Below are 14,626 nucleotides of genomic sequence, written 5' to 3' on the forward strand. Positions count from 1 at the left end.
TATCCTGGGGGGTAAAGCGCAAAGGATTAAAAACCCAAAAAAAAAAAGAGAAATAAAATTCTAACATCCCTTTTGTCTTAATCTAGCTCTAAGATTATGGCATCTCTCAGCCATGATTAACGTTACTGTTTACTTGAATATCTCTCTCTCGTCCTCAAAAAAAAAAAAAAAAAAAAAAACTCTCTCTCCTTTAACGTACAAATCTGTCACTCTATGACTATTCTATATTCTATATCCCGTCACAAAATTTAAAATACATTTTCTTACACATTTTCCAAATTTGAATCTTTCTGGTTGTCCACTCTCTCATTTCAGACCATCAGTTCTTCCTCAAAATCTTCAAGCTTTCACACAACCCAAAAAAAAAAGGAATAATAATAAATAAAGCTTCGAGGGAATTGTTGTTCCATTTTTTTTCCTTCTTCCCCCTATTTCATCATCCAGCTTTATCCCTTCTTTTTCTCAGGAATTTTTGTAGCTTTTTATAGAAGAAGATGAAGATAATGTAGAAAAGATCTGGGAATTCTTGTTGGGTATTTTTCCTTCCATCTTTGCTTCTTCTTTTAATCATTGACCCGGGGTATTTGTATATATTTGCTTTTAATTTATTGTTTTTCTTCTTTGTATGAGAGTTTTTGTCCTCAATCTGTAGAAGGATTCCAGCTTTTTTTTATTTTATTTATGTTTTTCTCTTTTAATTAAGAATTCTTATAAGAAAATTCAAGAATCTTTTTAGCTGTTTAATTCCAGAGTAATGTACCTTGTCTAAATCCCAGATTGGTAAATATCGACTTCCTAGGAAATACCTTTCCTTGTTTTTTCCCCCATTTTTTCCATTATTTGAAGGCCGAAGCTCATCAGCTTTCTGAATGTCGACCATTTAAGAGTTAAGCAATTTTGGATTGAAAATCTGGCATTGAGTGTCCCTTTTCGATATATTATCTGATTATTTAGGCAAAATTAAATATTGACCCCTTGATCAGTTTATCCATCCTCATTTTATAGAATTATAGTTCAAATATAAGATGCATGGAACTCAAAGCAAAAGGGACTTGGCCTTTGAATACCAAGCTCAAATTCCCATATTGAGGCCAAGCATTCATGCCAGAAGGGCTAATATCACAGTTAAGTTTCAAGATATTTATGGGTTTACAGTGGAAGGCAATGTTGATGATGTAAATGTGTTGAATGAGGTAAGGGAGAAGGTGAGGCAACAGGGGAGGGTCTGGTGGGCATTGGAAGCCAGCAAAGGTGCAAATTGGTATCTAGAGACTCATGTTTCCTCAACTCTTAAATCTTCGCTCAAGTTCACTGCCTTAGTGAATCAAATTACTCTCAAGAGGCTTATTAGGAAAGGAATTCCACCAAATCTGCGGCCTAAGGTGTGGTTTGCAATGTCAGGGGCGGCCAAGAAGAAGTCAACTGTCCCTGAGAGCTATTACAATGATCTCACAACTGCTGTTGTGGATAAGGTCACACCTGCCACGAAGCAAATTGACCATGTGAGTTTTTGAGTTTTAAGCAATACAATGGTTACTCTGAGATGGTTTTTTGATCTGTGATGTATTGGTGAGACTAACCTGTTCATAGCTTTGTATCTGATGATACTTATTTGCGTGTATGCTTGTCTGTATGTCTGTATGCTTCTAATTCAATGACTATGTTCTCATGTTTAAGGTGAACTCTGAGAACTAACAGAATATAAATTACAGGATTGTATATAAGCATGTATTGTTAATTAATCTCAGCTTGGAGTTCAAGGAACAATAGCTCACATCTAAATGCTTGATTAACGTAATAGGAAAATTTTATCAGCCGTAGCATTTTGCTAATTTTTGGGTTTTAGCTGACCTGGGAAGGTTTTGTATCATAAGTGAGTGGGTGAGTTTGCTCTCTGAAGTGACTTGAGATGAGGTTATGCTCTCTAAAGTGACTGTAGTCATATCATGCTTTAAACTGTCTGTGACAGTATGATAGGAGAACTCTACCCTTAGGAAATCTCATGGATTGTTGGTACATGCCTGGCTGATATTTATATTGTAGAATCTGAATGGAGATTGTATGCGACTAAACGTAGATTGCTGCTGACTTATGATGCTGGGATTACATGAAACAGTTGTAAACCGTAAAAAGCTGCCTTACAACTTTTGGTTGCTGAATTCTTTTGACCAGTTGTTTAACACTCCCTGCCTCACATTTTACATGTCATGGTTTCGCATATTGTTTGTTTCTGAATAAAGTGTCATGATTTGTAAAGTTCAAAAGATAAACCAGTACTTTCCCATCTTATCCATCTTCTATGTACTCAAAAACAAGAACATTGGAGTCGTAGATAACCATTGAACCTCGAATTGGAGCCATATGTGGAAACTTCTTCTTTTCAGCTAAGTTGTAATGGCTAAAGTTTGATTTTGTTAGTCTATCCGTAACAGTGCCTTACTTCTTTTGGTAGCTTCAATGAATTCTTCTGATAAGTTATTTAGCATCATGGTTTTTCTCTTTCTTTGTTCCAAAGAAAATGGCGTCATGATTCGTAAGATCAAAAATTAAACCGCTACTTTCCCATCTTTATTATAGTATATATTCAAAATCAAGAACATTGGAGTAATAGGTAACTGTTAGACTTTTAATTGGAGGGCATATGCTTCAGTTTTTCGGCTTTGTTGTAGTGGATAACTTGCATCTTTATTAGACTATCTGCAACTCTGCCCATGACATATAACATTGGATGATGGAGTGCTTAAAGTTTGAAATTAGATTAGGAGGAATTTCTCTATAATTCATTTCATTACTTGTTGGAGTACTCTAAGTTTTTATCTGTGAGCTTAATGTCTCTCGTTTATACTCAAAAAGTATTGATATTTGAATCAAATATAAATTATTAATTATTAGCAGAGGATGTACGTTAAGCATTGTACCTGTTGAAATATTTGCTAAAAGTTGTGAGTACATAGTGCACAACCATATCAGTTAAGCCAACCTTGCCTCCATTTTTATTACCTTTCTGAGTTTCTGTCTTATATATCTGGGCTTCTAAATGTTTTAATGTATGAGAGATTGGGTTTCTTCTTTTCCATCCACTTGCTTTTCCTATAGAAATCATTGAAACTATTTGCTAGTGTATTGGAAACTTCTGTGAGTGAAATGAATTCTGAATAAACTTTACCAATAGGATTCAAACTGTTGTGACTACTCTATTGTGTTAAGACATTGGTTCTTCTGGAACTAAACAACTAACATTCTCCAAATGATCCTCCATATTGATCTTTTTTCCCACAATGATCCAGCAAGAGGCTCCTAAATTCTTTGTGTGGGCCAGTAAAGATAGCAATGAGAAGATTATCATATTTCTTATCAAAAGTAAATTGTAAAGCACAAAAAATTCCTCTTTGCCCTCTTGCAAGTTAATTGGAATTTCTCTTCCTCCTACTTCTGTAGTCAAATCAAGGTCTAGACACGCCAACAAGAATGCCTACATCTTTGAAGCCATCCTATGTTTTTGAAGCCATCCCATGTCTTTGAAGCCATCCCCTAATAGGCTCTGGCCATGAGATTCATTTTCTTCGCTTAAATTTGTTGAACTGCAATCTGTACTGACTCATAAAAACAGTATCTAACCTGTTAACATATCACATCAACTAAATGTTTTGAGTTTCCAGATTATTGTAAGATGGAGCTTATTTTTAAGTGAATGGATTCTCCAAGATGGAGCCCAATCTGTTTGCAATTTGTGCACATGCATACTCATTCTATATCTGTCCTAGTGTGTTTTCTAATTGATCTTCCTTGGAGAAGTAAGTTCTTTGCACATGCAAACTTTGTATCTGTCATGTAAGGGGTTATTCTGGTTTAGTAAAATAAATTTGAGGATCTTTTATTTTTAAAGTAAAGTCTTTGTTGAAGTGGTTCACATTTGCTTTATTCAGTTGTAGCTTAAATTTATTCCTAATCTTTACCGGCTGTGATAATGCATAAGACCTAGGTTTCTCTTACACTAGTTCTTGTTCTAACAACTGATTGTCCAAACTAGATTGCACTGTTGCATGGTAAATATAACCAAACAAACTGCACTAAACACAAGTTACTTCCACCCTGACTAAAAGAGAAATGGATACATGGAGTACTTGTTATTGACAAAGTTCAATAACGTTGATAGACTCTTGTGGTGTAAACAGGTCTAGAACCTAAAATCAAGACAAGTATACCCACCATATTTGCAGGATGTAACTTCGATTGACACATCTGTGGTGTAAACAAGTCTAGAACCTAGAATCATGCTGAGAAAAGTCTGAATAGGCTCATAAAATGTAGCCTTTTGACGCTAACCATACTGCCTCACTTCTGCTTTCTCCTTCTATAACCGTGGACCTGAGAAAATCATTTATGTGGGCTCTATTGCAGATTTAGTAGGCTGTCTCAGTTTACATTGCTTTTGAGTCAACTTAAATGGAAAATAAACTGCTGAATAGTATTATGAAGATCTTCTTTTCTTTCCTATTTTCGCTTTTTTTTTTCCCTGTAATTGCTAGCATATTAAAAAAATCCTTATGCCATAGGTTGACAAAATGAAGCTGTTTGGTTGGTTTTGATGAATGTGCTTTATATGGACCAAATCCTTTAAATTCCTCATGTGTTAGACAAATGTTGTCAACTTGATACTCGACACAAATGTACTTTTTCCTGCAGATGCCATTTCGTTGATTTATGTTCTTTAACAAAATCTGAAGTTGGGAACTCAAGACATCATTGTATTGTGATGGTGCTTGAGCAGTTTTTCTGTTAAAATACTGGCAAGAGAAGGTAATCTGTAACAGTTCCAGGTGTCTTTGCCTTGACTGGAGATTTGACACTCCCACCTTGTCTTGACCTGATTCTTGGTCAACTAAATTTATGGTTGCTAAAATGGTATAAATCTTGGAAAATGGTGTAACTAGATGTTTGGGCTCTGACTTGGAGTTCATTGGTTATTTGCTCACAAGAAGTCATGGAAAGTAAGCTATCATCATATACACATTATGCAAACTAATGCTTTTCTCTGCTTAATCTTTAAAATCCTAGGACATATACAACTGGACTCTCCACTCTCAAATAATACCTACCAATGGTTTCCATCTACTTTGCCTTCATGCCAAATGGTGTTGGGCTACGATCAATAACCTGTGAGGGAGGTTAATATCCATTAGCAAACATGTGATGTTATGCTACTTAAAAGTATATAATAGTAAGGATGAGGACATTCTAGTTCATTGTTGGGTTCGTTAACTGTATTCTTGTGTTGTTCCAATTTGATTACCGTTTGTGTGATACTTGTTTTCTGGCAGAGTTTTTGGATGAATGAAAATTTTAGCTTGTTGACCAAGTGATAATCTATGTCAATCTCTTTGGATTGTCTTTGTGTGGAATATTTACCCTAATATTAAATACTTCTGCAAAAGAGTTTACTCCCCTGAACGGCAGGGGCTTCATAAATCAATGCTGGAAGGAATGTCAGAATTAGTGAATCATTACAGATTTAGCAGTGGAATTGAATAAAGTTAAAGGTATACTTTGATCAAACTAAGGTTTTCTATTGAACGAACTAAGAAGTAAATACTGGTCTTTGTGCTTTCAGACTTGCTCTGCAATTGCTCACTAACAATTCAGGCTCATGTTTTAAGATGTGTTGTGATTCCATCTTCCAAATTGGTATTCATTGCTCTTTATTTTCTTTTGCTTTTCTGTGCAGGACCTACCGCGAACTTTCCCTGGTCACCCATGGCTGGATACCCCTGAGGGTCATGCTGCTCTTCAACGTGTTCTTGTTGGATATTCCTTCCGAGATTCTGATGTTGGTTACTGTCAGGTGGTTTCTTGATGCTGTCATACTGGAAAATAATATTAATCAATTGATATCTTGCTTAAGCTGTCTTCTTCATTCTGTTGCTCAACATGTACTCTAGGTACCCACATATGTGGCGCTACAAAATTAGCAAAGATGCTGTATGCATGATAATCCTATCAACTCTAGCAATTGAAAAATCGAATAAATCAGACAAACCAATAAGTCCTCAAAGATGAGCAAAATTCACCTAAACTGAGATAATTAACCGAACTCGGTGAGTTTATCTGAACCAATGACTTCCTTGTGTGGGTTGACAGATTGTGTGTCAAATTGCTGCGTCGTTTTCCAAGTGAATTTTGGGTATTTGTGATGTTCATTTCTTACATAGGTTAGGCCATAATAATTAAGTGTCCTCAAGTTGTGTGAACTAAATGCTCTGATATCCTAACCCCGTCTAATTTATTGTTACCATTTCCATCTGTCCAATTGAGTAATGAAAATTCTTTTCCTGTAATGGCATTAACCTCCTGAGATACAATGTTATCAATCTTTCTAAAGAAAGCTAGCGCCAAACTAAAGCAACATAGTTCAATTTGTGTATGACAGCTTTAACCATTGTTTGAGAAATTGAATCAGTATTTGATTATAATTATTCTCTTTGATATTAGTTCACTGGCTTTCTTACTCCCACAATATTTGGTTAATGCACTAGTCATTGTTACCTGAGTGCAACCTTTTAAGCATTTGACTCTTTATGTCCTTTTGATAGTGAAGCACTTAGAAACACAACATAGTCTAAAAGAAGTGAAGCACTTAGAAACACAACATAGTCTAAAAGATGTATCTACTGATGTCAACTTTAAGAGTCAGGCCAGGGAAGTCAAGGTTTTAAAATGCAGAGTTACCTTTTTTTGCCTGTTAGTTGTTTGAAGAATGCATCGCTGATGTGGCTATGCTGCAGGGTTTAAATTATGTTGCAGCACTATTGTTACTTGTGATGAAGACAGAGGAAGATGCTTTTTGGATGCTTGCCGTTCTTTTGGAAAACGTATTGGTCAGTGATTGTTATACTAACAACTTGTCTGGATGTCATGTTGAGCAAAGAGTATTCAAGGATTTGCTGGCTAAAAAATGTCCCAGGTGATCCATTATTTCATGTCTAATGAACAGCCAACATTCATTTCTGTTGGATAGCATGCATGTCTAATGAACAGCACCAAATGTCTCTGTGTATCTGTGTTCATGTTTGCTTATCTATATATGGGGTTGTGTGTACATGGTATCACATAAATGGATGTCTATATATGTGTGTAGTTATGCTTAAAGTTGGAAAGCATATTGTACAGGATAGCTGCTCATCTAGAAGAGTTAGAGTTTGATGTATCTCTTGTTTGCACTGAGTGGTTTCTGTGCCTCTTCTCCAAGAGCTTGCCTTCAGAGGTTAGACATCTGTCAGCTGCTCCACTCATTTCCTTCCACTCCTGATCTCTTCCTGAAATTTTCTGCCTCTGATACACACCATATTTGTAAAATTTGTGAAATGTCACGTTTTCTCGGATATATTTTGTGACACACCTTATAATGCATCTTGTGTAACACTGCTCAGACAACCTTGCGCGTATGGGATGTGCTTTTCTATGAAGGGGCAAAGGTTCTATTTCATGCCGCATTGGCTATCTTTAAGGTGACAGCATCTTGCTTCTTTGGTTAATTCATTACTATTCTTAAGTTCCAGTTAATATAGTCGTCTTTAATGACTGCAGATGAAAGAAGAAGAGCTGCTGATGGCATCTCATGTTGGGGATGTCATTAACATCATACAGAGAACAACTCATCACCTCTTTGATCCAGATGAGCTACTGACGGTAACTATTCCCTTCCAGTCTGTCATCTTTCCTTATGTAAAAGAATTAGTTTAAAAAGGGTGCTGCATCATCTACTGGCACACACACTAAGCAGAAAGGAAAAGGGAAAACTTAAAAATCTTGTTTCTTTTTCATTTTTCCTGTCCCTTTTGAAAGATTTTGGTCTGAGAAACCATACAAATAAATAAGGGGGTGGGGCTGTCATTGGCGTCCTTTCAAATGCATCCAGTTGGCCTGCTTAATGCAGAAAAAGATGGGTTGGAGTTGTTTAATCATTCAATGTAACAAACCTTGCAGGTTGCTTTTGACAAGATTGGCTTTATGACCACCACCACCATATCAAAGCAAAGGAAAAAACAGGAACCAGCAGTTATGGCGGAACTAGATCAAAGACTAAGACGACTAAATCCTAATGGGGATGAAAAGTAGTAGCTCAGTAAAATATCTAAATGTAGCCCATACAGTAGTCCTTTCAGGGGCTTGCTGCCCATTTAGGACTTGAAACTGTGCGTTTGTATCAACAAAGGGAACAGGGCTATGGCCATTTGCTGTGTAGGAGGAATGTAGATTGATGTAAATTTTGAGCTATGTTTAAATGTCGTTGCAGCATGGCAATGTGCATTAGTTGACCTCCATTCAGTGACTAAAAAGACTGTTGTTTGTGCAATGAAAATGGGCTCAAGATAGCTCCATTTTGAACTTTCAAAGTCGTTGACTCTCAAAATTCCTTGGAATATACATGGTTCTGATTAACCTGCCTTTGTTTTTTGTCTTACATTTTTACCGACTAAACCACAAAAAAGGCAAAAATGAAACGGAGTTTGTCTTGGTGAAGGAGCTTTTTAATAGTTTGAACTTTCTACCATAAACAGAAGGTTTAATTACACTTTGTCCCCTTGAGATTGGGACTGAGTGGTAGTTTGCTCATCTAAAGTTCAAACGTGTACACTTTACCTCTGGTAGTTAAATTTTCATGGTCGAAATGGCATTAGATTTAGCTTGACCAACTGCTCCTTGCTTATATCCGAATATATCTAACAACCATTTTTTCCAATCGTTGCTAAATCTATTTGAACAAAATTGTAATATATCTATACTATTATAGAAGTGTAAATCATGATTTCCCCCTTGAACAAATGAAGGGTGAAAATTTAATTTGGCTTTTCAAAGTAGACCAATGTATCAATTCAGTTCCTAAAAGTGAATAAGACCTAATTAAACCCTCCAAACTCCAAGGTAAAAATTTGTGAATTCTTGCATCAATTCATACTTAAGTCATAACGTTTGACTAAACTTTAGTTTTTTTTTTTTTCCAAAAGTTTGACTAAACTTTAGTGATAAAAGTGAAATCCTATCAAATTTTTAGGAACTTTAAACATTGGGCCTGTTTGGATATTAACTGTTGTTTAAAAAACTTGCATATCAAATGTGATGCTATAGTAATATATTCCAAAAACACCTCAAAAATGTTTCAAATAAATCTCAAATACATCTAACAAAAAATATAAAAAAAGGATTAAATACCAAAATGTCCCTTGTAATTTGGCGAATGTTTAACGTACCAAAAATTGAGTTATTCTAAAATTTGGACACAAAATGTTCTAACCATGTTTGTGAATAATGCTCTTGTCTTCTTGTCTTCTGTGCATGGTGCTTATAATAAAATAATATTTAATAATACCAAATTATGACTTGGTATGCCTATTATACCGTCTGTACCAAAAACTTCCCAAATGTTCAACTAACCCCCTGTTGTTTCAAAACCTCCAACATAACCCCTCATTACCAATAAATTTTTAATTCACAACAAAAATCATCAAAATTAACTCGGCTTGTGAAAAATATGCATTTGGTGAGACTTAGTTGGGTAAAATATATTTTAACACAAAGTATGACTTGATTTGTCCATTATACCCATTGATGTAAAATAACAATAAAAATACCTAAACATTGTCTATCTTTGGTCAAAACTTGAAGAAGAAAAAGCAATAAATTTGGAGAGAGGTTTATCTAGATAACTCATGTATTCGCTAAAAATTTTCATTTGCATTATAAGCACGTTTTTCAATTACTTTTTTATCTTATATAAATCACATGAAAAAATGTGCTGCGCTATTATTCCAAAAAAAAAATTCAAATACCTTTTTTCCAAGCACACTAATTTTACTTGTTCACTTTAGGTGTGTATGAATTGAAAAAGAGATAAAACTTTATATTTTTCTTGTTCACTTTGGAGGTTTGGGGCAGTAGGCCTTTTCCCGGCCCCTGTTTTATTGTCCACAAGTTCCTGCCCCATCCTCGTCCCATCCCCCCTGTTGTACTACTGCCGTGGGTGCTCCCACCCCATCTCGCTTTCATTTGACTTTATTTTTATATATATGCAATGTTAATAGCGAATATATTAATCATTCTTTTGAATTTTTAACGTGAATAAAGTTTTTTAAACTATTTTGATCTTATGAATTCGTTTTTCTATATTTGATTTTACATAAAATCTAAACCAATTATCATAATGCTCAGTTTTTCCCTTGCAAGTTACATATACAAATTGAAGTGGGATCATTATAGATAAGGAATTCATCTTAAGTTGAATTAGAATTTTGCCGGAAAGAAACGCTCCGCCCTCCACATGATATTAAAGTAAAATTGTACTGATACTATACAAAGAGCTCTGATAAAAACGCCACCCCAACACTAGATTAAGCACTGAGGAAGTGAAAATTAGAATGTATGCCTGATTAGTAGATGAATTAAAAATTACTAAATTGATACTTGTTCAACATTTTTCTCTTCTTATTGACAGAATGAGTAGTTTCTTGAAGTAGGAAATATTCCCATACAGAGTACTAGTTAAAATATTGGGATAATTTTAAAAACCTAGTTAAAATATTGGGATAATTTTAAAAACCTCCCCTGAGGTGTCTGATTATTTTACTTAGTTCCCTTGAAATTTTAAAAATTACACTCATCTCCTTTACTTTGACACTTTGGTAACCAAACCTTAAAATAGGAAAAAAAAATTAATGAATATCCTAAAACCCTTTTCTTATAAAGTTTAATTTGTTCTTCTAAATAAGTGCAAAGTAATTTGACACAATTATATATAAAAAAAGAGTCTCAAGTTTTTCATGTCAATATTTGTTACTCCCTCCGTCCTGAAAACTTTGTTGCTGTCACGCCCCTAATCTGGGTTCCTGGACCGGGTTTGCAATGTGGTATGCTGTATTTATGAGACCTTACTCCCATAAATATAAGGCATCATGATCATAACTTACAAAATTTCACTAAAATTTAAATCTTATAGATACCGATGAAATACATACACTTCACTAAATTGCATCTACAAAATACTTTACTCCTGTGACGACCCCACTTCCCCCTAAGGCGAACCAGAGGGTTGGCGGGCCGTCTGCCTAGCTCTCGCCAGGACTCACGCAAGCAAGCTAGCAAAAATCCTTCCGAAGTATAACCTAATCTATTACAACATCGTTTCCCTCCAAATAGGCCGGTTTCTAGAATTACATTAACTTCAGAGATAACAGTGCCTTAAGATAGCCAACGTCGATTCTGAAAATACCTTCCCGATTACAACCCAAGAAACAAAACATACAATTCAAATACATCCTTACAAGCCAAGTAACAAATTCATACAAGCCACATACAAGTCCAGGGTTTACACTTTTCCAGCTTCAAGTGGCAACCCAAGGCAAAACTACATTGTTTAAACTCGAATTACATTCATAAAAGTAAACAATCTAATACTACTTCCGAGCACCCTTGATCTCAAACCCTGTAAAAGAAAACCACAACGTGGGATGCGCTACACAGCCCAGTGAGGTTCCAAGACACTCTAACAGTTCAAACAAATCAAGAAAGTTGTGCATGTCATATGCATGGTTCGAGGTTACACAATGGCATGTTATCATGAGGTGATAATCATTACTCGGGTAATTGCTACTTTGAAAACACATGTAGAAGTAGTACTTTTGCTGGTAACCTTACTATGAGTACAACTCATAAATTATCTAAAACCACTAACGTATTTTTGGAATGAATGACCATATAAATATATTTTCATGAACTTTTAGTCAAACAAATAGTGGCTCGTCTGACTAGAAGAACATTACAAGGATTGCTTCATCTCAGGGATCAATGCTCATGAGGAGTCTTACCCGAGAAATGTCAACTAGGAGATCAATAACATTATTAATAGCAAAGCAAGCACAAAAGGATACAGTACTCGGTCCACTTCCCGTCCTTATAACTCCGATCGGTAACTCCTTCGGTTGACTGGCCATCACCTTATCCCTCCAGTGGTAATACTCGAGTATACCGAAACGGTGTCCCAAGGTTCCAACCTACCCGACCGAGCCCAGTCCTGACTCGAGTAGGTTAGTAACCATGAGCAGGGCCCAGTTCAGCTTAGAGCTTACAACATGCACAGGTAACCAAGTAATTCGACAAAAAAAAATAAAATTCATCATTTGAATTGGTCGAGTGAGATAAAGTACACACTCGCCTAACAATGATGGACAACTTCAAATAACATGTGATTCATGATAAACAAGTAATCAAGTAGATACTTAGCACGTAAGCACGTAGGCAATACAAGTTGATATCATGGAAGCATGTAATTCACGGGTAGCAAATAGTCATGTAGATTGGAAATCATGTGAGCAAATAGTCAAGTAATCAGGTAGTCATGTGGGTTGGTAAACGGTTAACGGTGGAGTATTGACGGTTACTTGACAGGTATTTGCCATGTTAATAGGCCATCATCGGCCGCTATCCCATTTAATCATGTGAGAGTCGAGGAGATTCACTCAACGACGCAATTACATTTAGATTCACGAGAAAATGTTTCACGCAAGTCACCGCTCGAACGGCTAGTCTGATAAAGTACACACTGCTCACTTCGATGGATCGGAAATCATTTTCCAAATTGTCACGTAACGAGTCACGAAAGCACTTTAACCAAATAAGCATAAACCAAGCAGGCTAAGCACGTATTGAGTTTACACGGTCATTTGATAGGGTTAATCATTTAACCAATTCATGTCGATATGCAATGCAAGTATATATATTTCTTAAATAGGCACGAGTATAGTAAATACTTAACAATCATGAAATGAGCATGTCCTAGACTTACTCAATTACGTATTCCTATATGGAACACTCACCTAGTCAAACAAGCGCAATAGGTCTCAAACAAGCGTTTTAGGCGTCCGCTCCGAGTTCCTCTTGGAGATCTCCTCGATTGCCTGAGCAAACAATAATTTAAGTACCACTCAATATCGCTACGAATTCTCTAGTTTTCGATGAAGATTGTACGCTAGTGCAATCTAAGAAATTAACGCGGAGACAAGCCTAAGAATTCATGTAACTCGAGGTTCAAAAGTGGGGTTTTAAACCACAAGACAAATCTGATTTCCATCTCTGGATTCAAATGTAAAACAATCAATTGATATTGAAAGAAATGAAGAGTTCGAAACCCCTTAGTTTCCTTTAAGTTAGAAAATTCCAGATTTAACAAGTAATCTTTGAAAAATCATATCTTACTCTCTACAAGCCCAACATTGGAAAAATTGATACTATTGGAAACCTCTTTGAAAGTACTAAAAGTTCCTAGAATACACTTTTCTAAGATTCCACATGGAAAACATTCAAAAATAAGCTCAAAGTCTCTGTTTTGGTTCATAAGGCAGATTTAAGTTGGTTTTTGGCCAACTTTGAAAATTCGGCAAAATTCACTTGATTGGAACTAGCTTTTGAAATTTTCAAATCTATTAGTGTTGTAATCCAAGAGTATAACAAAACAAACGGAACGAGAAACGGGGTTTTGAGCACCAAGATACGGTAGCTCAAAGTTACCAAAATTCCTTTGTGAAACATGGGTTTTTCAAACTCGAGTCATGAACTTTGGGTAATTTATTTGACCCATGAAACGGTCTCGGAATAACACCATAATTAGCAGTATAATACTACCATATAAGGGTTGTCCCTCTACCAAATTTCATGGAAAAATAACTTCGGAAAGGTGGTCAATCAAACACCTAAAATTTCGCAAATACTAAGACAAAACTGCCTTGAACCTTTTGTTTTTCCATTTCAGACATTTGGTCAAAGAAAAATTCCTCCAAACCTGGTTCATTTGTTTAGGCAAAATTTAAAGAACGTTCCTGGTACATTTGGTAAGTGTTTAGCATCAAAATATTCAGTTAGCAAGTCTTTGCCAAACCTTGCATCAAATCTGTCTAAAATTCAGGGTTTTCAAGGACAGAGCAGGTTTCATATTTTGATCACAGATCACTCAAATTAACTCAAAATTGGGCATAGTTTAAGGCGTTGGAAAATACATTCATAAAGCTATAATTTCACAGAAGAAATCATTTTGAAATTCGGCGTACAACTAGGTCGAATTCGAGCCACAAGTTGCAGCCTCAGCATTTCGTTCTTGTAAAATAGAGAAACAGAACAGTCATCTTTAAATGGTTGGTTCGGCTCACACACATGGAACCAGAACATACATTTTGTACCGTTGGAAAGGCTGGGATGTCTAGTTTCAAATGCCGCTGACGGCACTCGATTTCGACATTGGAGCACAGAGTTATGGCCGAAATACGAAAGCTGGTCAGAGCATTTCGGAAATAGTTCCAGATTTACTAGCTTTGTGAAATCGATTTATTTGACCAACCAAACCTCAATATTTTTCAATGAAACTTTGTACACCATATATTCAACATATCAACATGATATACAAGTCATGAAACCCTCAAAATTTTGCAAAAAGGGTTGCGATTAAAACAGGGCAAATCTGATCATTTTTGAACTGTGCATCTCTTGGAGTCTAGACTAGCTAGGTATCATTAATCTACCTATTTAAACACTAAACTAGCATTATATCCATCATCAATCCAAGGGTGGGAGTTCATAGAGCCCA

At 35.7% G+C, this 14,626-nt stretch overlaps 1 protein-coding gene across 2 annotated transcripts; it reads left to right on the top strand.

The window, feature by feature from the left end:
• The first annotated feature begins 276 nt into the window (after positions 1-276).
• Positions 277-8,393, top strand: LOC113688418 (uncharacterized). 2 transcript variants are annotated; one of them, XM_027206230.2, is made up of 8 exons: positions 277-533; positions 1,006-1,502; positions 5,726-5,842; positions 6,783-6,961; positions 7,168-7,261; positions 7,428-7,505; positions 7,585-7,686; positions 7,984-8,393. In XM_027206230.2, exons 2-8 carry the CDS (start codon positions 1,026-1,028, stop codon positions 8,113-8,115), a joined length of 1,179 nt encoding a protein of 392 aa, XP_027062031.2. In that variant the 5' UTR covers positions 277-533; positions 1,006-1,025; the 3' UTR covers positions 8,116-8,393. The 2 variants fall into 2 exon arrangements, with proteins under 2 accessions (XP_027062031.2, XP_027062030.2); XM_027206229.2 differs by lacking the exon at positions 277-533 and having other exon boundaries at positions 876-1,502; positions 7,984-8,321.
• Positions 8,394-14,626: the final 6,233 nt, after the last annotated feature.

Source organism: Coffea arabica, chromosome 5e, assembly GCF_036785885.1.
Source record: "Coffea arabica cultivar ET-39 chromosome 5e, Coffea Arabica ET-39 HiFi, whole genome shotgun sequence".
Taxonomy (NCBI): Eukaryota; Viridiplantae; Streptophyta; class Magnoliopsida; order Gentianales; family Rubiaceae; genus Coffea; species Coffea arabica.

Bases quoted from the DNA above. Each gene is read 5' to 3' on its own strand.
- LOC113688418 (XM_027206230.2), top strand. From the start codon at position 1,026: ATGCATGGAACTCAAAGCAAAAGGGACTTGGCCTTTGAATACCAAGCT. The intron at 5,843-6,782 runs GTGGTTTCTTGA...GCTATGCTGCAG, and splicing joins CTGATGTTGGTTACTGTCAG to GGTTTAAATTATGTTGCAGC. The intron at 7,506-7,584 runs GTGACAGCATCT...TAATGACTGCAG, and splicing joins CCGCATTGGCTATCTTTAAG to ATGAAAGAAGAAGAGCTGCT.